General features: G+C 35.5%; 1 protein-coding gene and 1 long non-coding RNA gene across 3 annotated transcripts; both read left to right on the forward strand.

Moving 5' to 3' along the window:
• The first annotated feature begins 3,845 nt into the window (after positions 1-3,845).
• Positions 3,846-7,730, forward strand: LOC110903185 (beta-fructofuranosidase, insoluble isoenzyme CWINV6). Its single transcript, XM_022149312.2, has 7 exons — positions 3,846-4,063; positions 4,200-4,208; positions 4,478-5,334; positions 5,864-6,022; positions 6,386-6,627; positions 7,062-7,152; positions 7,256-7,730. The coding sequence occupies exons 1-7, from the start codon at positions 3,877-3,879 to the stop codon at positions 7,535-7,537; spliced, it is 1,827 nt and encodes a 608-aa protein (XP_022005004.1). The 5' UTR covers positions 3,846-3,876; the 3' UTR covers positions 7,538-7,730.
• A 7,189-nt stretch (positions 7,731-14,919) lies between these two features.
• On the forward strand, positions 14,920-18,486 carry LOC110899202. Of its 2 annotated transcripts, XR_002569992.2 has the most exons (4): positions 14,920-15,325; positions 16,797-16,882; positions 17,381-17,471; positions 18,277-18,486. It is a non-coding gene; the product is annotated as an uncharacterized LOC110899202 (long non-coding RNA). The 2 variants fall into 2 exon arrangements; XR_004875783.1 differs by having other exon boundaries at positions 17,381-18,486.
• Positions 18,487-27,532: the final 9,046 nt, after the last annotated feature.

Consider the following 27,532-nt stretch of genomic DNA (forward strand, 5'->3'; position numbering starts at 1 on the left):
TATTGGACCCGTTTTGAGTAGTTTATTTTTGTTTCTAGGGCTCTAATATTTTCTTTGCTCTAGGCCTCTAAAATGGTTGGACCAACCGTATCTATATGGAAATGCCTTATACGGTGATCACAGTTCAATAGTTCATTACTTAGAATAGCTATGTATATGGGTGTAATAAAGTAAAACAAAGTCCGTCTAAACTCGAGCTTAACTCGTCTATTTTTTAATATATAATTATTTTATTTATATTATTTTTTTAATTATAGTTTCATTCATATAACAACATATATAATGTTTAATGTTTAATTACTTTAATCAAAACCTTGAATATAATGATACTTATTATTTAATTAAATATTTATTTTATAAAAGACAATTTATTATAATTATATAAACACGTCGTCAAGATTTGCGAGCCTACTCAAACTTGGTATATGAAATTCGAGCTCAAATTCGTTTAATTACTGAACATTAGTTTTGCGAGTCTATCATAATTCACAAACAACTCAACTCGTTTATACCGTCTATGTATTGAACGTGTCCTAACTCGTTTATAACTTCTACTAATTGAGCGTGTTTGTCGTCTTGAGTTCTGATCGTCATCATCTAGGATTCTGATTGACAACATTCAATTGCATGCTGAATTTTAGTTCGAACTAATCGAATAATTGATGCTTTAAGCTTCATCTGGGATTTTGACAAGGTGCCCTTTTAGAAGTCTATTTGATTTTGTTACATAACTTTTGCTTATATTCTATGTGCGTGTGTAGTTATTGAACTAATCCTGTTAATTATAGATACCAAACCCTTTTACATATTTGATACATTGAAAGTGCTATTGCTGTAAGTAATAGATACTGTTAATTACTTTGGTATATATAGGAGTGGTTTAAAGTTTAAAGTTATGAAAGCATGAATTGACCTCTTTTCGGATTATATGAGGGCCTTGATATAATACATAATCTAAACCTTATTTTGATCCACCGTGCTATGTACCTAGCAAAAAATGAGGGTTTAGTAATAGGTTCGGGTTACAACAGTAAGCTTTTAAACGGGTCGGGCTTGATTGACTAAATTGGATCTGTTGTTTCTTTCTAACGGGTCAAATGAGATTGCTTAAAGCCTTAAACAAATAAGAATCTTTATTATATGATTGATATCAAAACGTACATCATAAACACCTGCTAAGATACATATGAATTCCAACATAGAGAAGGGAGGAAAAACCGATCTATGATCCTCCTCTTTCTCTTCAATATCAAATCAAGAAATAAACAAACAAATATAACAACATAATAATAAGATAACCATCCCGAAAAACAACGGGAAATAAATCGAAAGAATTATAAATCTATAACCTAAATTTGAAACTGCAACTGCTATCGCTGATTCTGATAACATTATCAGTAGATAACGTATTCATGTTCACCCAGCACCTCACCAACGGCTTAAACTTCGGTAATTTTAACTTACCAAGCTTAATTCTCGCCGAAACTTTAGCTCTAAGCACTAAAGGAACTGTTCCGGTCTGTTGCTGGGCATTTAGCGAGGTTAATAGCCCGGTAGCAACTCGAGTTTGACCCGTAAAAGGGACGTTTAATACGGTGGTGTTTCTATGACCCTGATAGAATTTGGGCCATGCTCCTTCTCAAAGGACCGTACCCATGTAGATCATGGTCTGTTTTGATCCACCTTCGTAGGAGATTCCATTCTTCGTGTTGGGATTTCTAGTTGTAATGTTGACGTTGAACTGAGCTGATAACTATTACAGTCCATTAGTTTAATAATAAATATAATAACTTCTTTATTCATATATGATGACACACTAATCGTTTATGGGAATGTGTAAGGGTCAACGGTCAACACGACCCATTTGAACACGTATTAAAAACCTTTTGACCCATTACCAAACCTGCCCATTTTACCACATTTACTATTGAATCTTGTTTTGCAACACGTGCTTATGATTCAAACTTAACCATATGCGGGCGTGCTTACAGTGAACCAGCAGACGACAAATGTTTAAGGAATTCTGAAGCTTCAAGAGACTGGCTAACCATCATCGTAAGCATCCAAAATGCGTTTCGCTAAATTAATAAAGTGTTCCAATGTATTAAATATTTAAATGGCACCGCTTATTGTTACAGAGCTTTGTTGTTGCACTACTTGCAACGGTGATCGCTACGTTCTCAACAGGAATCGATTCCAAACGCTTTCAGGTAAAAATAAAACCAACTTCAATTTAACAAGATTTTAGAGTGAAGTAAACGGATGGTCCCCCTGTGGTTTACCATGATTTTGGATTTGTTCCATAGCTTTTCAAAAGTACACGAATGGTCCCTATGGTTTGCATTTTGTAACGCATTTAGTCCCTAGCCAACAAATCTAAAGGTTTTAGCATGCTCAGTTAGGGATTAAATGCGTTACAAAGTGCAAACCACAAGGATAATCTGTGTACTTTTGGAAAGCTAGGGAACAAATCCAAAATTTTGATAAACTACTTTGCTCAAGATTTTAATAGACATTTTTCTAATGAAAATGCGTGTATTTGTAGTTTCGAAAGGATGAAAAACATGAAGAAGATGATGTTCCTTATGGTTTCGGATTCTTCCATTTTGTTTTTGCCACTCGAGCTATGTACTTTGCAATGCTATTAATTGGTTGGAGTTCTTATCACACCATGAAAAAGTAAGTAATTATATATTTATATCAATCCAATATCTTTGATAAACACAACCCAATCCGAACGTTAATTTACTTAAATGCCATGCTCAGGTGGACAATTGATGTTGGTTGGACCAGTACTTGGGTTAGAATAGTAAACGAGTGGCTCGCAGTCTGTGTCTACCGTAAGTGGTTTTCACCCTTCAAACCAGGGTATTGTAGATGGTAAGTGTTGATGGAAAGTTAGTGGTATGTTCACGTCCCATATTATCGACTCCGCGGCAACGCACGGGTTTTCTACTAGTAATGTTTAATGTTTAATTACTTTAATCAAAACCTTATATATAATGATACTTATTATTTAATTAAATATTTATTTATAAAAGACAATTTATTATAATTATATAAACACGTCTTCAAGATTTGCAAGCCTACTCAAACTTGGTATATGAAACTCGAGCTCAAATTTGTTTAATTACTGAATATTAGTTTTGCGAGTCTATGATAATTCACGAACAACTCAACTCGTTTATACCGTGTATTGAACGTGTCCTAACTCGTTTATAACTTCTACTAATTGAGTGTGTCTGCATATATCAGTTATGTAGAAAATAAATATAACTTAATTCTGATACTAACATAGGAAAAAAATATTGTTGGACAAGTTGAGAGGGGTGTTTTTTCCTCTACTTGTAAGATGGATCCACCCTCATGTGTTTGGATTTGCTACCCAATAAAATATTACATGATCTGCCTTTTGCTTCATGCCCATACCAATTGTGTCATTAATTAGGGATTCCCAATACCTTATCTCAATTGTACAATGGAAAAAAAAAACCCTTATCTCATTCATGCAAAAAATAAATAAATACCTTATCCTATCATTTATAATTATTTTGCCCTGTGGGAAAACATGTTCTTATAATTTACCTTTTACCCCCTATTTCAGTAATTTATATACTTATTTAAATATAAGTTATATATTTTAATTGTAAAGCAAGCAACATTTGTAAATTGTTAAACCTTTTTTATGGCGGTTTGGTATTTCCAAGTTATATTCAAGTGGCTCCATAAGCCAATAAAATATAAATTCATATTTGAAGGATGCTCTAGTCATTTATTAACAATCAACTGGGTCTATAAAAGCAACAAAATGGACCACACCCAAAATCATTCGACAACATCCTTATTCTCAGACAACCTTAACTTCAAACATACAGCATGAACAAGTTAGTATTCTCGTTTCTTGCTGTATGTTTTGTTGTTTTTGTCCATGACACCATAGCCGGTGAAGTCAACGGTCGGAATCTTAAAGACATAATATCTAGGGTATCCATCCCGGCCCATAAATATGAACAACCGTATCGAACCGGGTACCATTTTCAACCACCAAGCAACTGGATGAATGGTATGTGGTTGGGTGTGTGTGTTGGGGGTGGGGGATTTCCCATTTTTATATATATATTTACAGTAACTGATTTTTTCTGTTTTTCGTTTCATATACCGATACGGATGATCCTGGTCGTTTGGTTTGATATTCATAGATCCCAATGGTGAGTTTTTATTTTATTTTTTTTTTTGTTTTATGTTGTATGTATTCTTTTTAGTGTTAGATTCGGTTGCATTGTTTTAAAGCATTTGACAATGTCACTTTCTTGGAACCAAAAACTTACTAAAATAGGAAAAAAGACAATGTTGACACCAAGATTGTTGTATAAAAATATAAATAAATAATTCATAGTAATAAATTAGTAAAATGTATTTTTCATCTATGCGATGCATAACCGCGACAAAGGGTAAAATGGTAATTTTATATTTGCAGGACCGTTGTTATACAAAGGAGTATATCATATCTTCTACCAATACAATCCCTACGCGGCCACTTTTGGCACGATCGTGTGGGGTCATGCCGTGTCATACGACCTGGTCAACTGGATCCATCTGGACCCGGCGATTTACCCGAGCCACGAAGCTGACATAAACAGTTGTTGGTCAGGATCCGCCACAATCCTTCCGGGAAACGTTCCGGTGATGCTATACACCGGAAGCGATTCCCAGTCCCGCCAGGTGCAAGACCTGGCGTGGCCGAAAAACCTCTCCGACCCATTCCTCCGCGAATGGGTCAAATACACCGGAAACCCAATCTTAACCGCACCCGAAGGTGTCAAAGACGACTGTTTCCGCGACCCCAGCACCGCGTGGCGCGGCCACGACGGCGTGTGGCGCATGGTTGTCGGCGGTGACCGCGACAACAACGGTATGGCGTTTATGTACTCCAGTACCGATTTCATAAACTGGACACGTTACGAATACCCGCTTGCTGAAGCGGACGCCACCGGAACGTGGGAATGCCCCGACTTTTTTCCGGTGGCGATGAACGGTACCAACGGAGTTGATACGTCCGTGTATAATGGTAATGTGAAACATGTAATGAAAACAGGATTTGAAGGGATTGATTGGTATTCAATAGGGACTTATACTCCTGATTTTAAGAACTTTTTGCCGCAAAATGGGTTGAGTTTAACCGGAAGCATAATGGATTTGAGGTATGATTATGGACGGTTTTATGCTTCTAAATCGTTCTTTGATGATGTGAAGAACAGAAGGGTTTTGTGGGCATGGGTTCCTGAATATGATTCTCAACAAGATGATATTGAAAAGGGATGGGCTGGCCTTCAGGTACGTTATTAATTTGTTATAAATATAATAAATAAACTAATGTATTCGTCCGACATGGCAATAATTCGTTCAGTATCGATTCGGTTCGTTACAATATAAGTACATTCGTTTCAATATCGAAATCCCGACAAAATGAATACCGGTACTGGTTCCGACAATACTGATGTTGGTATCGGTTCGGACCGTCACAGTATAGGTATTGCACCAGCACTCGTATAGCCTACTATAGAAACACATTATTTTAAGTATAACTCCGTTTTTAACTAAACTCTCGTATAGCCTATAGCCTGCTATAAAAACACATTATTTTAAATAAAACTTGGTTTTCAACTAAAATCATACCGGGATGTCTAAAAGAAATTTTAACACGGTGTTTATTCAATTTTTTTTAAAGTTATAAACCAAAGTTATTAGAGAAAAGTCAAATGAATGGTAGCACGTCTACCGCACTTTTTACTAATATGTATTGATCGGGCGATCATCGGAACTAAAAGTGATGTCGTTTATGTATGATATGTTTGTTTTGCAGTCGTTTCCGAGGGCCGTCTGGTTGGACGGAAGTGGGAGGCAGCTGATCCAATGGCCTGTGGAGGAGATTGAATCACTTCGTGAAAATGAAGTGAGGCTTGAAAACAAGAAGCTTGCATCTCATTCTGTTTTTGAAATTGAAGGCGTTACTGCTGCTCAGGTTTGTACATTGTGCATTTGGAGTTGTATGTTATGCATCACTAGTTAAATTAATAGAGGCGCACAAACCGGTTTTTTCTAATCCGGTCTCGGTTAGGGTCAACAAAACTCAAAATCGGTTTTTGCCCAAGCCGGTTTTCATGTGAAAATGATCGGTTTGGTTCCAAACTAGTTCCGGTTTATTACCGGTTCCCCAAGTGAAAAATGATTGAGGTTTTGCGGGTCCGGTTGGTCTTAAACCTACAGGTTTAATCGGTTCCAAACTAGTTTGATTTTCGGTTTCTACTCAGTAAGAAAAGCGGGTTTTTTGCCCACCTCTAGTCGTATATCTCTTGACCATTTTTTATATATATTTAATTGTTAGGCGGATGTTATAATCTCATTCAAATTGGAAAATTTGAAAGAAGCTGAGGTGGTGGATACGAGTTCGGTTAATCCACAAACACTTTGTACCGAAAGGGATGCGTCTAGTGTGGGCGCGTTAGGGCCTTTTGGCTTGTTGGCTATGGCATCTAACGATTTGAATGAGCAAACCGCGATCTTCTTTAGGGTTTTCCAAAACCAAAATGGAAAATACTCGGTGCTCATGTGTAGCGATCTTAGCAGGTTTGTTAGAGTTTTTCATATGTTGATAAACTATTAACAATTAAACATAGAGATGCACAAATCAGGTTTTTTTTAGAACATAAAACCGGATAGGACCTGGGTCCGGGTTTGGTCAACAAAGTTAAGAACCGGGTAGGGTAGGAACCGGTTCCAGGTACGTTCGGGTTTTTGAGCGGGTATTTTTTGATTTTTGGCTGGTTCGGTTCCAGGTTTTGATCGGGTAGAGCTGGAACCGGGTCTAGTGGTTCCGATTCGGGTCCAATTCGGTTCCTTTTGTTACACCCGAGTCTGGAATCGGTATGTACCTGCGGGTCGGGTAGGGTAAGAACCGGTTCCGAGTCGGGTCTGGAACCATGTTTTTTGTGCATCTCTAATTAAACCTACACTTAATAAGTTTTAAGAATTAAACTCATATTTTTTTTTTTCCTTAAAAGGTCTACTGTTAGAAATAGCATTGACACAACAAGTTTTGGTACATTTGTTGACATAGATCCTCGATACAGTGAGATCTCACTCAGAAACTTGGTACGTAAATGCTATCCAAAGTTTAGCTTATGTCGTAACTACCTAAATACATAGTACATTGTCATTTTATAATTTGAACCCCTTGTTTATTGAATATTTACAGATTGACCATTCGATTATCGAGAGTTTTGGAGCAGAGGGCAAGGCATGTATCACAAGTCGGATTTACCCGAAGTTTGTTAACTATGAAGATGCTCATCTCTTTGCATTCAACAATGGGACTCAAAGCGTCAACATTTCACAAATGAGAGCTTGGAGTATGAAAAATGCAGAATTTGTTATGGATAAGAGCGTGAAAAATGCAAAAATAGAGCTTAAAATGTTAGAGACTTCGTCATTTAAGATAGATAATTGGGATGGGAAGCCAAAAGAGATGGTTTATTAGTTCTTTTGGAAAGACCATTCTTTGTTTTGTTGCCTTGTTCATACTACAAACGTTTTGGAGTTTGTGGCCATTTTTATGCATTTTTTTGGCTATCAAGATGTGACAATTTGTGCAAAAGCACATGATGTCATTGTAGCAAATTATTGTGTCACTAATGTAATGGCAATATTTGAGTAATCATTTTCTTTTGTTTCCGAGTCGTCACTATTTTGGAGAGTGGTAAACTTATTTTTTAACCAATAATGTCATGTCATGTTAAATTCCTACTTCACTCCCTATTTTGCATCTGATCACTAGCAATGGTCAAACACATGAAGAGTTGTAAACAATTTTTTTTTAAAGATAAATTTGTGATTGGTTGGAAGGGATTAGGACCCACCATTAACTTCCTCTCTCTCCCACCTCTCTCCTCTTCCCCAATCGGTGAATACTCACCGTTTTTGTCCCTCACCATTCACCGAAGATGGGTCACCGAAGGGGTGGCATCCCCTTGCCGCGCGGTAAACCTCACTTCCCGATCAAGTCCCCGCAACCACTCCCTCCACCCTAAGGTATTCTTGACCTTGAAGATGTCACATGTTAATTTCCATATAAATTTCAAAAGAACCCCTAAGTTCACTATTTAGAGCATTCATAGTCATTCTCTTTTCTCCGTTTCTATAATTACCTTAAAAATTATTATTTTTCTCTCTTATTTTCAGTTAAGTAATATTTTTATACATTTATTATTGCCTTTTCTCTCTCGACCAATCAAAACTACTTTAAAAAAAGATTAAAAAATCAATATACAGATGAATAGTGAGCTCATGCTAATGTGAACCATGCGCTTAATTGAGTCTTATTTATAATCAATATTAAAAGAGTGTTTGATTATCTCACATCTTTACCCCAAATCTGCAAACTTTTTTCCCTTTCTCTTCTCCCAAACCCCTTTCTCTTGAACATTTCAGATCTACAAACCACCCACTCAAAACCACCATTAACACCAGCTTCATAGATTTTCAGGAATCGGAGCAAGCCAATTTGATAAAACACAAATCCAGCAATCATCAACAACACACACCTGACACAATGAAACACCAAGGTATCTTTCCCTTTATCGTTAACAGTTTGAACAAGATTCGACATCCTATCCTGAAACGAATCACTAGCAAAGTGAAGTGAACCGGCAATATGACCGGCGTAACTCCTCTAATCGTCCCTGCAATTAACTAACATATGTTAATAATCAATCGGATTGAAGTGTTAAGACAGATTGAAGGGGTAACCTGACGTCAAGAATGGCTACGCTGGCGCGTTCTTTGAGGGAGAGAAGTTCGGATCCGGTGATGTAAGATATGGTTTTCACTATTGTTGCTACAGAAAGTGGAGTGGTGATCAAGTTTGTGGTGAATGTAGACATGGATGAGAATCTGATTCTAGTTTGCATCGAGTTTGTGGTGAATGTAGAGATGGATGAGAATCTGTGGAGGAGGAGAGGGGTGGAGAGAGGGTTGGAAGAGGTGGGAAAACATTGGACCATGTCGGCATGGAAGAGGACGTGCAGAAGTTTGAGATGTCTTCTAAATAAACGGTTTGCAGAGCCAAACGTCTGCGCGTGGTCTGCGCGGTGCAGACATAAGATGTCAGAAAAGGTTTTTCTGAAAAAACAAACACACCCTAAATGTCTCAAAGAGTGTTTCAGATATGGGCAAACATTGGTTCATATTTTCAATGGATTCTCAACTTAATTTTTTTAAATATATTGTGTCACACCCTGACTTTTGCGGAAGCGTGATTATGTGTGACTTGCTTAATATCATTGCATTCAACCATAACAAACAACTATATGATAAAACCAAGATGTCCATCCATAAAGAGTTTTATAAACATTACATGCAACATTGTTTTAAATCCCAAAACACAGACTTCGCATTCAGATTACAACACCAACAACTTTTAAGTTCCGTAAGGACTTCACAAAAGGCACTAATGAAAACTAGGCTTTGGAATATGTATCCTACCTAGGATAGGATACACACTCCAAACCATTCGACACCGGATGACATCTTTTATTCCAAATCAACACTTGAAAACTTCCACGCCCGCCAGATCCATACTTAGTTTCCTGAAATACATGTAGTTTGAAAACATCAACAAAAGTTGAGCGAGTTCATGTGTTTAGTGTGGAGCTCGAGTAAACTTTGTAATCATTATAAGTAAGAATGTATTTGTGAACCCTGGTATGAAAGCAAACAAGGAAAATAGATCATTAATAGTTTGCAAGGCCATTAATATGTGTGACGTGATGCAGGAAGGCTCAAACCTAGCAGATTTTGCACCGGGCTTCAGTTTGAAGACATAGTCACCTCATGGGCCAAACCCCGGTCCACATGGGTGTGGGCTCGCTACACCCAAATAGATCTATCACTCATATCCCTCGGTCCTACTACGAGAATTAATGGTCTTAAGCATTGTACCCACCACTCACATGATTTAGCAGTACCTTTTCTTAGCTAACCATACCACATATAAACGTTTGTAAACAGTTTGTAACATGTACTTCACCCCCGAAGTTATAAAACCGAAAACAGTTAAAAGAAAAGGGGGACATGAACTCACAGTTTTGCGTTCTTCAATCTGACATAGCTCAAGCTGCTACTAGTGTACCCGACTACCTACAACGTACTACGGTCTATTAGACGAGCGGGTCGTGCCTTGACTTAGTATTAATTAGTTTCTTTGAGTTACATTCCTTTATGTCTTTAATATTATTCGAAGTTATATAATTATTTGTTAAAATAATAAATATTTTAACTTAAATTATATTTACTTTATTTTGGAATATTAGTTAAAATAATATATTTTAACTTGTCATACCTATGTATTTGTACATGAATATTTCCCCAAGGATGGGTGTTTCAGTATTCGTATTCTTATCCTGGTATATTTCTGCCCAGTATCGGTGACGTATTCCGGTGTTCACTTATACGTACGAAAATACGTATTTCTATTGTGTTTATTAAGTATCTCATACTTAATTTTTGTATTAACTTTTCTGGAATAATATTCTAATAAAAATACATCAATATATATTCCCAAAATATATATTTTAAGAAATATTACATAGAAAAATTATTTATAACTTTTCCCTTGGCAAAACATTTATACTTACATATAAGTCACATAAATAATATATATATTTTCAAGTTTAACTTAAAATGAACTTATTTTTCACCCAAAAATAATGTATTTCATGTCTATTCAAGAAAATATATATTTTCTCCTAAAAATAATGTATCTTCCATTAATTCCAAGTAAATATATATTTTTACTTACCAAAAATAATATATTTTCTCCTTGTCAAAAATATGATATATCTTTGTAATAATTGTAAAAATCATATTTTTGTTCTTCTTGTGTCCAAAATATTATTTACCAAAATATACCTATGAATTAAATTCCGGAATATTTTTGTAAGTTATATTCCTTGTTCGGTTTCTCCAATATTTTGGGTATAATTTGTGTATTTAATTCTTGGAATTTTGGTAATATTTTGGATTGTAATTTCTTGGTATTTGATGTGTTATATTATTTCAAGTCCTAAGATAATATAACTAATACACATAATATACAAATAATCACACACATGGTGACATTTAAATATATGTTTTCCTAAATACATATTTAGTCACTTTTATTTACAAAAACCATCCTCTAATATGTGTAATTTTTGTAACAAAAATTATGGCAATCTTTATATGAAAATTCATGGTTTAAAAGATGCTTGTGAATATTTGTTCAAAAATATTTTTCTAAGTGTTTAATTTTTAGAAAATTTTTGCCATAGTTTCCCCTATTTCCATGCCTTCAAGGCATATCATTTTTTTTTATAAATCAATACAATCAACAACAAATCAATCTACACTTACCAATTTGCCAAAGTCAAGCATAAACTACTACCTCATGAACTTGAAAATTTACAAAAATGTGTAGTAACTTACTAGTGTATTTAGTAAGCCTAGTTATCCTTTAAAGTGTGGTTGTTTGTTTAAAAACTTTATTTTTGATGAAATTAGATTTTCACAACTTGTAAATCATTTTTCTAAAAATATTTCTCTTGGATTCTTCTTGGTAAATACACGATCCTACACTTGATTAACCACTAAAAATGTGGTTAATTTCTCTAAGAACCAAGATTAAGTAAACTTTGTATTTTTAACTTGATTTCTTGAAAAATCATTCTTGAAATCATAGATTTACAAGACTTTACACACACTTTGTTCATCACTTTACAAGAAAAACAACTTATACTTTCAAGTTCATGATTTACATGAGGATGATCACTTTGATCTTAACATAACCATCCTCTCATCTTGCTAGATTATGTCTTTAATCACTATTTAGCAAGATCACATGATGATCAACATCAATATCATGAGTAAACAACAATCAACAAGCATAACAACACATAAACATCATGATTTCTTATGTATTTTGTCTTATGTTCAAGTTTCAAGTTCAAGATTCTTAGTATTCTTCATGATTAACAACTTGTATCTTCTTTTAACCAACAAAATAAGATGTAAAATGAAGTGTAGAGTGTTCTTACTACTAGCTCAAGGCTAGGGATGATCACTAGATGAAATGGAGTGGATAAAAGCACAAGAGAAAGGTCCTTCAACTTCCAAGAACTCCAAGCTTCCTTGTACACCTCCTAGCACCTTTGTATATGTATGGATTGGATGGAAAATGAAAGATAATGATGGGTGTGTGGTGGTGTGTGTTCGGCCAAACCAATGGGAAGGAGAAGAGAAAGCGTGAAGTGTTTGTGATGAATAAGAAAGATGTGGTTATGGTTGTGGAGTTAATACTTATAATCATCAACACATATTTTTCCAATGGTTCTTGTGTTTTATAAAGAGAAACATGATCTATTAAATTAAGCAAATAAAATCCACATGAAGGGCCCTTGTTGGCCAATTGTAGGTGGGGGGGGGGTCTTAGGCTAGGTAGTAACCAATAGTTAGGTTATATGGTTAAAATTCAAGTATTAGTTAGGTTAGTTAGTTACTAGTTGTTATATAATGTGTTATGATGTTCGGGGACCATAACTAGCTTGGTAATGCTAAAACAATGCTTCTAGTGAAAATTTGGTGTTTCGGGTAGTGTCCGGTTGTTCGGTTGGTTACCGGTTCGTTAAGGTGCTAAACTTTGCAGCTTAGTGAGCTTTATGTTCCCTTTTTGTGACAGTTTTGATTCCCGACACTTAGGAAAGCATTTAGGACCATTTAACCATATTTCTGCATGATATTAGAGTGTTTAATTGCTGAATTTTGCTGATTACTGCAGAATTCTGCAGTTGGTGTGAGTTTTAGGCACTTTCCTGCATTTAAACTATCACTAGGTAGGCAGTTTTGTGATCCTTACTTTCCTACACACTATACTAGTGTAACTCTTGGTTTTTGACTCATTCTGCGTCTCAATACAATGTCTGTCTATGCATTGAACTCCGTCAACATTTTTCTGATTTGTCTGATAACTGTGCTATCTTTGTTTCGTGCATCATTTGAATCAACAAAGTTTTCATGCATTAATGATATGTCATTTGCAATAAATGATGCACATGTATGTATGATAGTAATAATCAGAAAGCAATTCATGTCATAAATTGTAAATCAGCACAATCATGAAGCATTAATCATCGTCTAATAATTGTACGGATACCTGGAATTTTGACAGTTGTCACATTCTTCCCCTGTTAAGAAAATTTCATCCTTGAAATTTTAAACTACATTAACTCCTTAGGGTTACGTTATGCGTGTATAGATATGAATAATACCAAAGTGGTTAACCACGAAACCGAAACAAGATTTATTCAAATCAGGTGAATCCAAGGACATATTACAAAAATAGGAACCCATCGGTTAAAAGGTATGTGTTTTAGAATTTGATGTCAAAAGATACGAGACGTATAGATGTATAATCTGGTGTGACCTAGTTAATAGGGGTTCAATAAAAGAGGAGTTTTGACCGGTAGAATTCCAAACAATCGTTCACAATATGCAAATGAGTTCTAGAAACAATAACATTCCGCTAGATGAACTTAGAACCAGCAAGCTCAAATGTAAGAGTGACGTGAAAATGATCCGTTACCTTTCGAACACATAAATGGATAAAATTAGTGTGTTGACATTATTGAATTGTGAGAATACACCGGAATGAAAAACAACCGAATCTGGTGTATCATTGTCTTAATACATGGTTGCATTAAGAGTGTTTAAATGATGAGTCAAAAGTAAAATATACGTAGTTTCGTATGAAATGGTTGACCATGATTAGCACAAGCTACAAGTTTACATCGACGCCACAAGGTGTCGTAGTGAATGACATAATTCAATAATAGCGGTGACCGAACAAGTTAACTGTGTTTGAAAATCAAATGAAAGCGCACTGAAGCAAATCTGAAGATTTGATTTAAACAACGTCATAGGGTTTCCAATTGAACATGGAACATCAAAGAACTACTGTTTTCGATCGAAGATGAAAAAGCAATAAACACTGCAAGGCATTCGATCGATAATGAAAAAACCGTTAGGAGGTACACTGGAATATAAAATGAATTTTTGTACCATTGTCTTAAAACACGATTGTGTTAAGACTGCTTTAACATGATTAATAAGAGCGGATTTAGAGCAAGTCAATAGATAAACTGTGGCACCCTCACAAAATCCACAATCATCTTGATCTATCACCCCACTCCTATGAGACTGCTTATTCAATTTTCGGGACGAAAATTCTTTCAACTTGGGGATAATGTGACATCTCGGAAAATCAGGTATCTTTCCTGAGTCAATTATCGTTATGTGTTTATGTTATGTTATAACTTAGTTTATTTGATTTAACCAACCCAAACCGTTTGAACCAAGGCACAACTCGCGTAACCTGATACTTATGAGACCCGAACCGTAATTTGATTAACATATATAAATTAATTGAGTTGTTTAGCTATATTATTAATGTTGTTAGTTGTTTAAATTTAATAATAATAATAATAATAATAATAATATTATTATTATTATTATTATTATTATTATTATTATTATTAACAAACTTCAATTTTGCTACCACACCCCCAACGTTTTTCGCAGCCACATCCAAATCCCCCAACTCCAACAGCCCACTCTCTAACTTAACCCACCTCCACCTTGTCGTAACCCAAAGTCCCAGCCCAACATGTACATCGGCCCACCCCCTCATGCTATTATTATGTGTAACACCCCGAAAACAAATTTGATAGTCAAACCACGTTAATATTAATGAACGGGTAAAATACCGTTAGTGGTAAAATTAACCAGGTGAATATTAGGATTTAAACAAATAATCCTAATATTAATTAAAAGGAGAATAAATGCTTTAAAAAAATAAGTTTATAAGAAGCCCGAGTTAACGGAAGTTAAAATAAAACGGGTTATAACTCTCGGGACCCACTAAGTAACTAGGAATATCAACCTAGTTAGTTAAGTGTTTTAAAATAATGAAGGAACTTGATATAGTAACCTTTTTATAACTTTTAGAAACTAGAGGGACTAAAAGGGTTAAGTGAGAAAATAATTATTATTAAAACAAAAATTAAAAACCCAAAACACACACTTGGTGTGTGTTCTGGTCGTAGATTACACAGGGGGCGAACAAGGTTTCTTCAACCAAACCCTAACTAGCTAAAAATCAAGCAATTGGAAGGCCAAATCAGTCCCAAATCGAAATCCAAGCTTATTTTAGTGATCACCTAAGCGAAGGGATCACAAGGTATGCTAAATTTCATCTTTTGGTTACATCTTAGAATTTTGATGAACATGAGAAATCAAAATCTGAACTTGATTGATTGATATTTAGATGAAATTAGTAATGAAAACATGTCTAGGAGTAAACCCTAGTCAATAACTTGTTGAATTAGTGATGAAAATTATGAAATTGATAATTACCCATACATGCGTTAAGTGGGTGTTGTAATTATGTGATGAACACTGAATTTCAATGTTGAAATAGTGTAGAATTGATGTTATGATACAAGTCTTGGTATTGATTATGAATGCTAGAAATAAGGGTTTGATTTAATGATTGAAACTTGGTTAAAAAGATTAGCCATGAACTAAATAAGAGGTATAGAAATCGTGCCCGCTAGGTGCTTGTTAAAATGCCTAAACGAATGTTTATATGTTGAAATTTTGAAAGAAACACGTAATTGGCTAATTTGACTAATTTCGTGTGATATGGAATATTACGGGTTTTAAATATGATGGTGTATGAGAATCACCAAATAGAACTTGCATATATGTTAATTTTAGTTCTAGTTCTTAATTTGACAAAGATGAAGTTAAGAAGATGGTAAAATTAGGATTCATATGATGACTTCTTGAAATAGATGATGTTTTTGACATCTCTTAGTCTACAATCACTGTGTTATAGGTTTCTAACCATTACCAAGAGTTTAATAAGGGTTATAGCCATGGAAATGGGTTGCATTTGATGGTTTGGGTCGAATTTGAAAGGACCCTAAACATGATTTCCGTAGCTTTTTATATGGATTTTGACTAATCTTAAAAAAATCATATAAAATCAACAGTTTATCCGATTTGGGTGTTCTATACCTTTTCGGAAAGCTTACGAAGTAAATTTTTACTGTTTTCAATCATAAGAAACAAATGTGGTTGTTAAATAGGTAAAAAATGTGAATTAAAACAGCTGTTCAGAAAACTTAAAAGCTGATTGAAAAATGAAAATATAGTTGCTGTGCTGATTTTATAAAAATCATATAAAATCATAGAAAATTCGTTAGAAGGTGTACCTTATATGCTTGCGAAGGTATTGAAGTTTTCTACGATCCATTTTTGAACATGTTAATCTAGTTCGGACTTTAAATGGGTCATAATGGTCGATTACAGCAGCTGAATAGAAAATCGCTGCACATTAATAATGTTATTATTAATCCAGAAAAAGACATATCATTGCGTATACTTGTTTAGTCATTAAGTATTTATTGTTAGGAACAAATAACACTTTATATGACATGCTTAAAGTGTTCAAAATCACTTACTAACTAGTTTGTATAAGTAACTTGACTAATGGGTCAAACGGTTAGTGAATGGAAAGAATTATGAAAAAAAAATAGTTGTTGAATAAATAACATACTTTGATGAATAAGTGTGTGAATCCATAAGGTGTGATGGTCATGTTAATGGTTGACTAATCTAATCGTCTTGTGGATATGATATGGTAGTTTGACTCTGACAAGCTTGGTAGGAGCTTGGAAATGAATGGGTCAAATGGATACAAGTTCAAGTATGAAGCTCGCAAGGATGCAAGGTAAGTAAAGCTTACACCCAATTTAAGTGTACGTGTTTATTTTATCAGTGATAAATATGACAATGGATTATGTTTAAAAAAAATGGGTTCCGACATGAACCGAAATGAGTCGGAATAAATAAAAACTATCAAAACCATAGTTAATGGTAAAAAGAGGCAAAATGGTAATTTAGTCATGAATTGACTAAGAATTTATAAGTTTTCTTAAAGTTACCTAATAGCGTAACTAGAAATGGGAAAAAGGGGTAAAAAGGGTAATTTAGTCACGTGATGACTAAATATAAGTTGAGATTAAATGGATACCCACGGCGTAAGCCGAAATGGGTTAAATATGTAAGAAAAAGGAAATTTTGTGGTAAAATCCGGAATGGGTAGTTAAAAACCGTGCTTTGAAACAAATGCGAATGTTTGGTCATATAGGCCAAATGGGTCAAATGGTGGTGATAACACCATTTGACAATATTGACTAACGTTGGTTGTTAAGTTGTATGTTCACAGGAGTGAACCGGAAATGGATAATTGCGTCGCTATAAAGTAACGGCTAATAAAAGCAAGGTATAAAACGAGTTTATATATTGACCCGAGCCAGGTACGCATAAACAAGCTTTTAGTTAAACGTACGATTCTTGGTCAATTAATTAGCGAAAGTCCTTCATTGTAAAATGAAGGATTAAAATTGACCAAAAAGCCCTCATTGGGTAAAGCGGGCAAACGAACCCTAGAGATTGTTTAGGAACTTGTATTATGATTATGTAACCCTTTTGATACGTATAAGAATATAGGCATAAACTTTCGTGGGTCAAATGCCTAAGAATGGGTCTTTTTAGTAAAATGACTAACCGAAAAATAATACTCGGGATAATCGGTTTATTGTATTAATTCACCACAAAAATAGCTGTGGTGAAACATAAGTAGACATCTTAAATGTAAAAATGTGAAGTACGAAAAGAGATGAGTGAAATTGATGCTTAAATGCATAAAAACCGTTAAACGGGTCAAAATAAAGCAAGTGATTAAGATTGGCTAAGTGTTGGAAAATTTCAAAATAAACCGGTGAATGTAAACACGAATACAAACCTTGTAATGGAAGCGAAAATGCTAATTTTTGGCAAGCACGGAATGGGTAAAAACGATCAGCAATGAATATTGTTAATAAACTTGTAGTATGATGTTAAAAGTAACGGGTCAAATAATCACACAAAGGATTTTTAAGTCGTTTGCTTATAAATCAGATTTTTATGAAACCGAGGTGATAAACGGATTCGTAATTTAATTACGGAAGCATGTAAAAAAAAGAATTACGCGAAACGGACTTGTAGATAAAAAGTATGGAACTTGTTTATACTTGTTTTTAAGTTATCAAAACTAACCATTAAGTTGGTTTTTGATGTTAGGTGAATGTAGCTACCATCCGGGTGTCGATCAAGCAATGAAGTGAACCGAACACTATGCAGTTACAAGCTTCCGCACATAGTTTCGTCATTATTTTTAAACGACGAACTCAATTAATTACGTTGTATTGTTCTTTAATTGTAAAAGTTTTAATAAACCCGTATTTTTCAATATATGTGTATCCATAATTACATATTTATTTTCGTAAACCATACGGAAACTGTTAAATAATAGCAAGGGTCTTACATTATGTACGTATGTACGCAGGTGGTATAGAGATAAAAAAAACCCTACTCCTTCCTCTTACTTGCGACACCAGCAGGAGCAACCCCCCCCCCCTCATTGATTATCTTCTAGTCCTTCCTCTTGTTGATGTAATCTCTACTCAAGGTTAGTTATGATTATTATGTGATAAAGGTGCGTTTTGCGGTGATCATGATGTTTTATACCTAGGGTTTGTTGTGATTTTAATATGCTAGATGATAATTGATGAGTTAATTTGCTATTAGTCGTTGGTACTAGGATTGCATGATCGTTTAAACTCGTTTTAATATCAGAAACATGAAAACTGAATGCTGATTAGCATAAACAGCCAACTTCAGTTGGCCGTAGACGGGTCTTTACCTATCGAAAAACTGATTTTCTAAAGTCTAAAACGTACGTATTTGAAAAACACTTCAAATGGCGCTGGAATCGCATTTTTCTGAGGTCGTTTACTATTTTTAAAGGGCTGTTCTGTACAGCAGCTAAAGCTGCGATTTTTCTACAGAAATTACATGTTATGTTTTTCGTTATATCCTGTAAACTGGATAGAGTTAGGTCGTGAATTTCGTACTGTAGCTGGACACGGATGTTACCGAAAATCTCCCACTGGAATTTCGCAAATCGGACAGACGATGATTTTTAAATAAATTTTTCCACAGACTGCAGTCAGATCGTGACGAATCTGACTGCAGCCTAGTAGATGATTTTTATTAAATAATTGGTAATGATTTGGGTCTTGAGATTTTTACACAAAGTGAAACGGCCATTTAGAACGTCCTGTAAATTATTTGGAATTTTTGGAATTGGGCAACTATTTTATAAAAATACCTGAAGACAGCCCAGTTCTGAACATCAAAGCTGAAACGTAATAAGTGGTTATGTGTGTATCTAAATGGTTGTTTGTGCTATCTGAGAATGATTAAATCTGTTTTATGTCAACGAAAATGTTATGTGAGTTGTTGTGTGCTATGATCACAAGTGATTGTATGTGGAATATGTATAAGTATGTAAGTTGCCAACGTGATTTCATGATACGTGGTAGATACGTGTATGAGTTTCGTACCTTACATGAAACTACTAATAACCTAAATGGTAATCGTGTCAGGACGTGATTAACCTACCTCAACTCCTAATCGCTTTAAAAGTCTAACCGAGTAATCAAAGGTGAGTTCAATACTCTTTTTACAAGCATGGGTCCGGTGGGGACAATCAATCTGGCAAACAAACAAACATATTTTCATAAACCCATATCCTTGTAGGGGATATGAGGCAGTTTTCAGTAACAAACAGACTTTCACAAACCCATATCCTTGTAGGGGGTATGAGGCGGTTTTCAGTAAATGTTGATGTTGGATAATACACTCACTTTCTGTCACTTAAGTCCCATCATACTACCGAACTAGTTGCTTGTAGGGAAACAGGGTTATTAGTTGATAGCGTTATTAGGTTTGGCACCCTCACGACGTACCTGGATAGGACGGGCATGAAGTAATAACTTTAAAATCATGACCAATGTTTGATAGAGCATTGGAGAAGGGCAAAAAGGAGCCGTCTGCGATATCGAGTTATTATCAACATAACATGAATCAATACTTGGTAACAATCGGTTAACAATTCAGTGAACTCGCCAGCGTTATGCTGATACACTTTTATGCATGCTTGCAGGTCCTTAGGTACATTTAATTGGAACTTGCTGTCTGGGATGCTGGAGTGGTCATGGGTCGAGTTACATGGAATCACGAGACAAGTCTAATGGTTTTTTTATACACTTGGGTTACGAAATTCTTAACTATTGTATTATGCTTCCGCTGAATAATAAATAATGTTTTGTAACGCTTATTTTAATAAATGAGAGTTTTATTTGAAATATTGTTGTGAGTTCAATGTGATTGGTGGCTAGATCTTGGTACGTCACATGCCTCGCGGGGGTTCCCGCATGTGGTATTTTGGGGGTGTGACAGATTGGTATCAGAGCCACTGGTTATAGTGAACTTGGTTTTAAAAATGTTTTTATAAAACTAGACTATAACTGAACAGTTCTGAATACAAGAATACGACCATGACACTCAGCTCCAAATTGCAAGGTTCGTCTTTTCACCTGCTGCATACATTACGTGACTAGCACACACTTGCTTATGATGTAGCCTACGAACACACACTCGTCACTATAGCATAATTACATGAATTGCTTATTTACATTATGATGCGTTGTCAATATGTCGTAGTCCTTAGATTTTTGTGATCTTGTCGTTTTGACAACCTCCGTTTGACATTTGAGTTTGAGGAACCATTTGACATGAGTTAGGAGGAACTAAGATGAGCATGCAAATCACAATATTATTGTGGGTGCACACATAATAATAATGTTGGGTGCATGTGAGTCCCAGTGAGGCTTAACCAGTGTAAAAGGGGTTCTATTATGTTATTGATCTAATAAGAAATACAACAAATCTATAGGAGTCATAGCGATAATTGCCTCCTACTCGAGCGTGATCTTTTCACTTCCCTCTAAATCCTTACGAATCTCAATGATATTGAGTATTGCCTGAACATGTATCTGAACATCTAGCGAACCGTATAAGAATGTTAGGTGTTAATATGAACGTCTTGACTTAGTTATCAAACCATTGAATGCTTGGTCTGTGTCTTCCTCACTTTCTTCGTTTACTTGAACCCAACGGATTGACGCCTCAGTTCCCGAAGTATGGTCACCCCTACAACTCTCTAGCAACATACCGTGTATTACTCAATCAACTTGCAAGATCGATGGATAAGAGGATGAGCGTAGTCCCTTACCGACCTCAGTATTAGGACGAACCTGATTACCGACAACGAACACCAGCAAATTGACTTCAATTGAGTCCTTAGCCCTAGTCAGTGTTGGTGCAGTCATCTGTCGTCTTCGTCTTAATATCGAGTCTCGGGTTCGTTGCAGTTTGGAACAAAGATTATGTCATCATCTTGATGATGACATCACTATTGTGACATCATCACTGCATCATTACATATAAGACAAAAATTAGTTTGGTCCAATTAGAATTAGGTGTGACCGTTTGAATGTATTTTATGTGTGAGGTAACCGTTTGAGTGGTAGTCATCGTTTGAAATAGGTCTCCGTTTGAAAAGCATGTCCGTTTGAATAGTGGTCGTTTGAGATAAGGTTCCGTTTGAAGGGTTTCAAACGGTAGGGTCGTGTACTATATATAGGTCTCAAACTGTCAACATTTGTAACGAAAGGGTCAGTTGATACCGAAGTGCTGCCGGTATTTCCTCTCACTGTAAACATTGTCAATTGAATGTAAAAGAGGATTAAAGTGATTTTCTAGCTGTTTTCAAGTTCGTTTCTTAGTTTCCGCCTCTGAAACGTACGAGAGCTCTTCCGAACGACTCATTCAGGTCGAAACCGGTCCTACAAGTGGTATCAGAGCTCAGGACGAAGAGTTCTTGCCATATTCAGCTTGAAATTCTGATTTTCTACACCTTCTTTCATAAAATTGATATTTTTCACGGTTAAAATCGGCTATAATTTTCACAATGTGCGTGTAATGGTGTTTTGTCAAACCCTTGAAAATATCAGCTCAAAATTCGAATTAAAAGTGGCAAAAATGACTTGAAATCTGGCTTCCGTTTGAACGAAGCATAGCTTTCCATTTGAAAACTGCTGCCTATCATTTGAAATTGGCTTCCAATCGTTTGAAAATAGCTCCTGATCGTTTGAAAGAATCACTATCGTTTGAAAATTACATGGTTGTCCGTTTGAAATAACACATCGTTTGAACTGACACATCATTTGAAATAACCCATCGTTTGAATCAACTCACCGCTTGAAAATTACATCGAATTGTGTGATACTTTAATAGAAGTGTATCAGTTGCTTTTGTTAAAGAATTGAACGTGATTATTAAAGTTGTCGGTCAAGCATCATCATGTGAACTCATCTAGTTGTGTGTCAGTTTGCATGTGAACTGATTATATATTGTCAACTTTTTGATACAAGTTTTAAAGACCATCACGTGACTTCATTTGTTTAATCGGACCAATCATAGTTGTGATTAGCCGCCCACTTTATGACATAGGTCATTATAGTAAAGTTTTGTCAGTCCATTCTATTTTGAAGGTCAAATAAACTGAATATTGAAAAACGTTGGTCCAATCAATGAGAAGCATAGATCATTCAGCACCGGCCCATGTGATCTAATTAAATGTTCAAAGTGTACGGCCCTATTATTTTAGAACAACCAAAATTCTCGGTCAAATCAGTTGACTTTATATGCGATACAATCACTTGTTTGGATAAGTGAATCATTGTGCGGCCCAATGCATGGTTGAGAGTGTCAGATCCATTATCTTGGCCTAATCCTTTGAATGTTGTGAAAAGTTGTGGTATTGGGTCATGTTGTCGGCTGTTAGTGGTATCATTTTGGTGGTCCATGTGATTAGTTGTTTTAAATGATCTAATCAAAGTAAAAGGTTATAAAGACTTGTCGTTTTATAAGTTGTTGGGATTAAAGTTGTGCATGTGAGTTTTTGTCTTCTCAATATAGTTGGCTCAATCATCATCAAGTGTTAAAAAAAAATCAATTGGTTACACTGTTGGGGTCAAATATCCTCATTGATATTTAGTTGCATGTGAAGCAAGTTCTCGGCCCATCTCGTCGCATCAAATTTGTTTAAAACAGTTTGAAGAAAAGTCAGTTTGTGTTGTGATCAGTTGGAAGTCGGGCAAGGTCGTTTGAAAGTCCATCAGTTCGTTCGTAGTGAATCTAGTCGTTTGGTTTTAATCCGGGTCACAGTAGTTCGCGTGTTTTGACAAGTTAAATCTCAGTTCGCATCAATTTTAGTCTGTACAGTTTGTCAACATTCGGTCCACACAGAATATTCACCGGTTCGAGTATCAGTTTCGTTTCTGTTAATTGATAAGTTTTAAACTGATCGTGTTTTGTTTGTTTGTGTTACGTCAGGTAATTCAAGATCGTGAGGTAATTCGAGATCGTCAGGTGATACAAGTGTGAATCATGGATATTGATTTTTACAACGCGTTTGCTACAACTCCTGCTAGTCCGACCGACATTACAAAGACCATGACAATGGAGAATGAAACCGGAACGATGCAAAAACCTCCGAAACTGATGGGAATTGAAGATTATCACGGATGGAAGAAACGTTTCGAGAATTGGGTGCAGGCAAATCATCTAAAAGCTTGGGAAAGCATCGAAACTGAATATGAAAGACCAAAAAATTCAGCGGGTGTCGATAAAATTATTTCAGAATTCACGAAGCAAGAAAGAGAGAGTTACAAAGGAGAAAAGATGATGATCAATCTGTTACAACAAGCTGTTAAAGAAGATATATTTGTGTTGCTTCAACACGATGAAAATGCTTATTCTATCTGGGAAGCTCTTAAGAAGAAGTTTGAGGGAAGTACGGAAATGCTACAAAGTAAAGCATCTTTACTAAAGAAGGAATTTGAGCTGTTTACGTGCATGCCTGGTGAAACAACGAAAACTCTTATTGAAAGATACTGTCATCTGGTTCGCACCATGTCACAGTTAAAGATTACAAAAAATGCAGCAGAATGGGTTGAAAAGCTTGCTGATGCGCTACCACAACAGGAATGGGGTACATATCTGATGATATTGAAAAATTCTGGACAGTTTAAAAAGTTATCTATTGCACAGTTTATCGAGAAACTGGAGGCACAAGATCTGGAACAGCAGAAAATTGCCAGAATGAACAGTTCTACTCATCAGCAAGATATCAAACTGTACTATAAAGGAAATGTTCAAACTGCTGAAGCCAGTCCAAAGATACAAACTGCATTTAGTGCTGGAAATCAATCTGAACCAAGCAGTCAAGGATCTGTCAACACTAGTGGGTTCTCAACAGTGAATCCTCCAAGTGTTCAAAGTGCATCTGCTGGAAATGGACATTCGATTCAGTGCAATGTAGCTCTACATCTTCAAAATAGTCAAAATTATTCTGAAGAAATTGTAAAGCATCATATGGGATTATTGGTCACTGCATTGGAATCTTATGAAGGGTTGATTGCAGGAAGAATTGGCAATCCAATGTTGACAAAAGAAGATTATGACCAGATTGATGCAGATGAGCTAGAATTGATGGACATCAAGTGGGCATTGGCGAGTGTTTTAAGGAGAGCTGAAAAGTTTAGATTGGTTACAGGGAGAACTGATTTCTTGGATGCAAACCTTTCTAACTTAGGATTTGATAAATCTAAAGTTGTTTGTTTTCGTTGCAGGGAGAAAGGTCACTTTAAAAGAGAATGCAAGAATCAGCATCCAAGAGGAGAAAAGGAATCGCCTGGGAAAGATGATTATTACAGGAAAACCATTTATCAGCAAATCACTCATCAACCGCATCAATAAAAGGAACCTCAGACGGCACATGGAAGAATGATCGAGGATGCAAACAGGAAAGCTTATTATGGCATCATTGATCAAGATGATGAGAAAATGGCTGAAGGTTTTAGCTGGGACAAGTTTATTCCAGCTGATTCAAATGTTAAAGCGTTCATTGCACATATTATTCGAAAGCCAGAAATGCTGAAGGAATGGATGGAAGTGTTATCTGATGAAGAGAAGAGTGAAGATGAAGGATCTGTTTCTTCTGAAAACAGTTCATCAGAAACAAGTGATAGTGATGAAGAAATTGAACAGATTAATATTGGAAAATCTCACTTATCTTCTGATAGTTTTGAATTTTATTTTGCAGAAAAACTGAAGAAACTGAAAGAGAGGAAAGCTGCAAAGGAAATGAAAGAAGTCAAAGTGATTGAGAAGATTGTGGAAGTTGAAAAAAGAGTTGAAGTCGAGAAGATCGTTGAAGTCACAAAACCCTGTCTTACATGTTTAGAGTCTTGTAAACAATGTACAGAAAAAGATGAGAGGTTTAGTGAGTTAGAAAAGTTGAAAGAACAATTGTTGTTTGATGTAAAGAACTTGAAAAAGTCGTATGATGTATTGAATAGGCATGTGAATGGTCTAGAGAAGACTAACTCAGAAAGAGAAAAAGCTTTGAAGATGTTGAATGCTACCATGATGACAAAGCAAAAAGAGATCAACATGTACATAGAAGAATGTGCAAAGTTGAAGAAAGAGTTGGAGAATGAAGCAGCTGAAAATGAAAGAATCAGAAGATTGCTGCAAAGTTACAAAGGTTGTGACTACATAATTGACAGAATTTATCCAACAGTTGAAGGTTTTGAGGCATTTAAAGATGAACAGCCAAAGAAGAAGAAGGATACTGGTAAGAAACAGGGTATCTGTTATAATAAGTGTCCGCCTCCGATTTGGGAAGGGTATTCACCTAGAAAACATAATGAGGAAGAACTAAAACAGGCGGTCAATATTAAGCTAGAGTCCGAGATAACCGATGTTTTACCGGACAATATTGACGTCACGTTCACAGCGTCCGATACAGATCATGAGTCTGAACTGATAAAACGAGTGGTCGATCAGGTGTTAGATAAGGATGAGGAGTCAGAGTCAAAGTACGAGTCCGAAAGTTCGTGTCAGTCAGTCGGGAGTTCGAGTTCGTCCGAAAAGAGTTCAAAATCATCGGAAAAACGGGTTTACAGTAAAGAGTTTTTATTGTCAAAATCTAATTTGAATGACGAAACTTTTGAAGTTGCATATACTTTGAATGATTCTGACAAATTATATTTTGATAAAAAGTTTCCAATAAGAGGTGTCAAAAATGAATTGATAAAAAAGGTTTTCAAACTAACAGAAATTAATATTTCTGAAATAAAAGATTTAAATCTTAATGGTAAACCTAAATTTTACACCTCAAGAGTACAACAACGTTTAAACAAGAAAAAAGGTTACAATTCTGGTTCTGGTTTTCAAACGAAACCAAACCAAAATCGTAGCTACAAAAAAAGGACTTGGTTTTACTCCACCAGAAAACTATAAAAATGAAAAATTTTCTAAAACAAATACAAAATTTGTTTCAGGTACAAGCTCGGATGAGGAAGCAAAAAGCCCATTCTGGAAACAATCTAACCAAGAATTTCTAGCCGAGAAGAAAAAGAATGGAGCTTATGTGAAGAAAAAAACCAGAACCTGTTTCCGATGCAATGAAGCTGGTCACATTGCATGGAACTGTCCGAAAGCGACAAACACAAAACAGGGAGTTTCTGGAAAACTGAAAGAAGTTATTGTTGATAAAACCGAACCACCAACTGAACAATTTAAAGTTTTCAAAAATTCAACATTTGAAGTTGGTGAGTGTTCGAAGAGATTTTACAGGCGTAGTGTGAAACTTGACAACCAAAAATGGGTTGTTAAGAAATCCGAGGTAAAATCTGGCGATGAATCTGATTCCACAAAATCAGAGGAGCCACAGTTTGATGAGAGTGATGAAAACTCGGTTCCTTCAATGGATGATGACAACTTTCCACCATTGAAGATTGAGAATTTTAAAAGGAAAGCTGGAAAGTCTGAAATCTCAAATCAGGATTATTCTGAAAAGGATAATTTTGATGTTGAGAAAGCATTTAATGGGAAAGTAAAGAAGATTTTCGGAAAGATGGTCGATGGGAAGGTGAAAGGGGTAAAAGACTTCTACGCTACAAAGAAAGCAACTTACACCCCAACTAAATCCGAATTGAAATCACCCAAGGCTGGTCAGGCTTGGGTGGACATTTTCTTCGATTGAAAAACCTGACTTGCCGGAGATCCCAAGTTTGTAATCATGGATCAGGAATCGGCATCATTCATGTATTATGAGTTTGTATGAAAAATTCTTATAATTGTTAAAAATTTACAGGTTAAAGGACTACGCCGGAGCTTCCAGGTTGGTAAGTGCGAAGCAGGAATCGGCATTCTGATTGGTAAAATGGTTTGTGTAGAGGTGACATACCTACAAGTGGTATTGTTTGGTTATTTTTACAAGTGGTACAGGCTACTTGATTGCAAACAGTGAATCAAGGACATTAAGTTGTACTTGATTTACTATATTTGATAAAACTGA

This window comes from Helianthus annuus, chromosome 13 (genome assembly GCF_002127325.2).
Source record: "Helianthus annuus cultivar XRQ/B chromosome 13, HanXRQr2.0-SUNRISE, whole genome shotgun sequence".
NCBI lineage: Eukaryota > Viridiplantae > Streptophyta > Magnoliopsida > Asterales > Asteraceae > Helianthus > Helianthus annuus.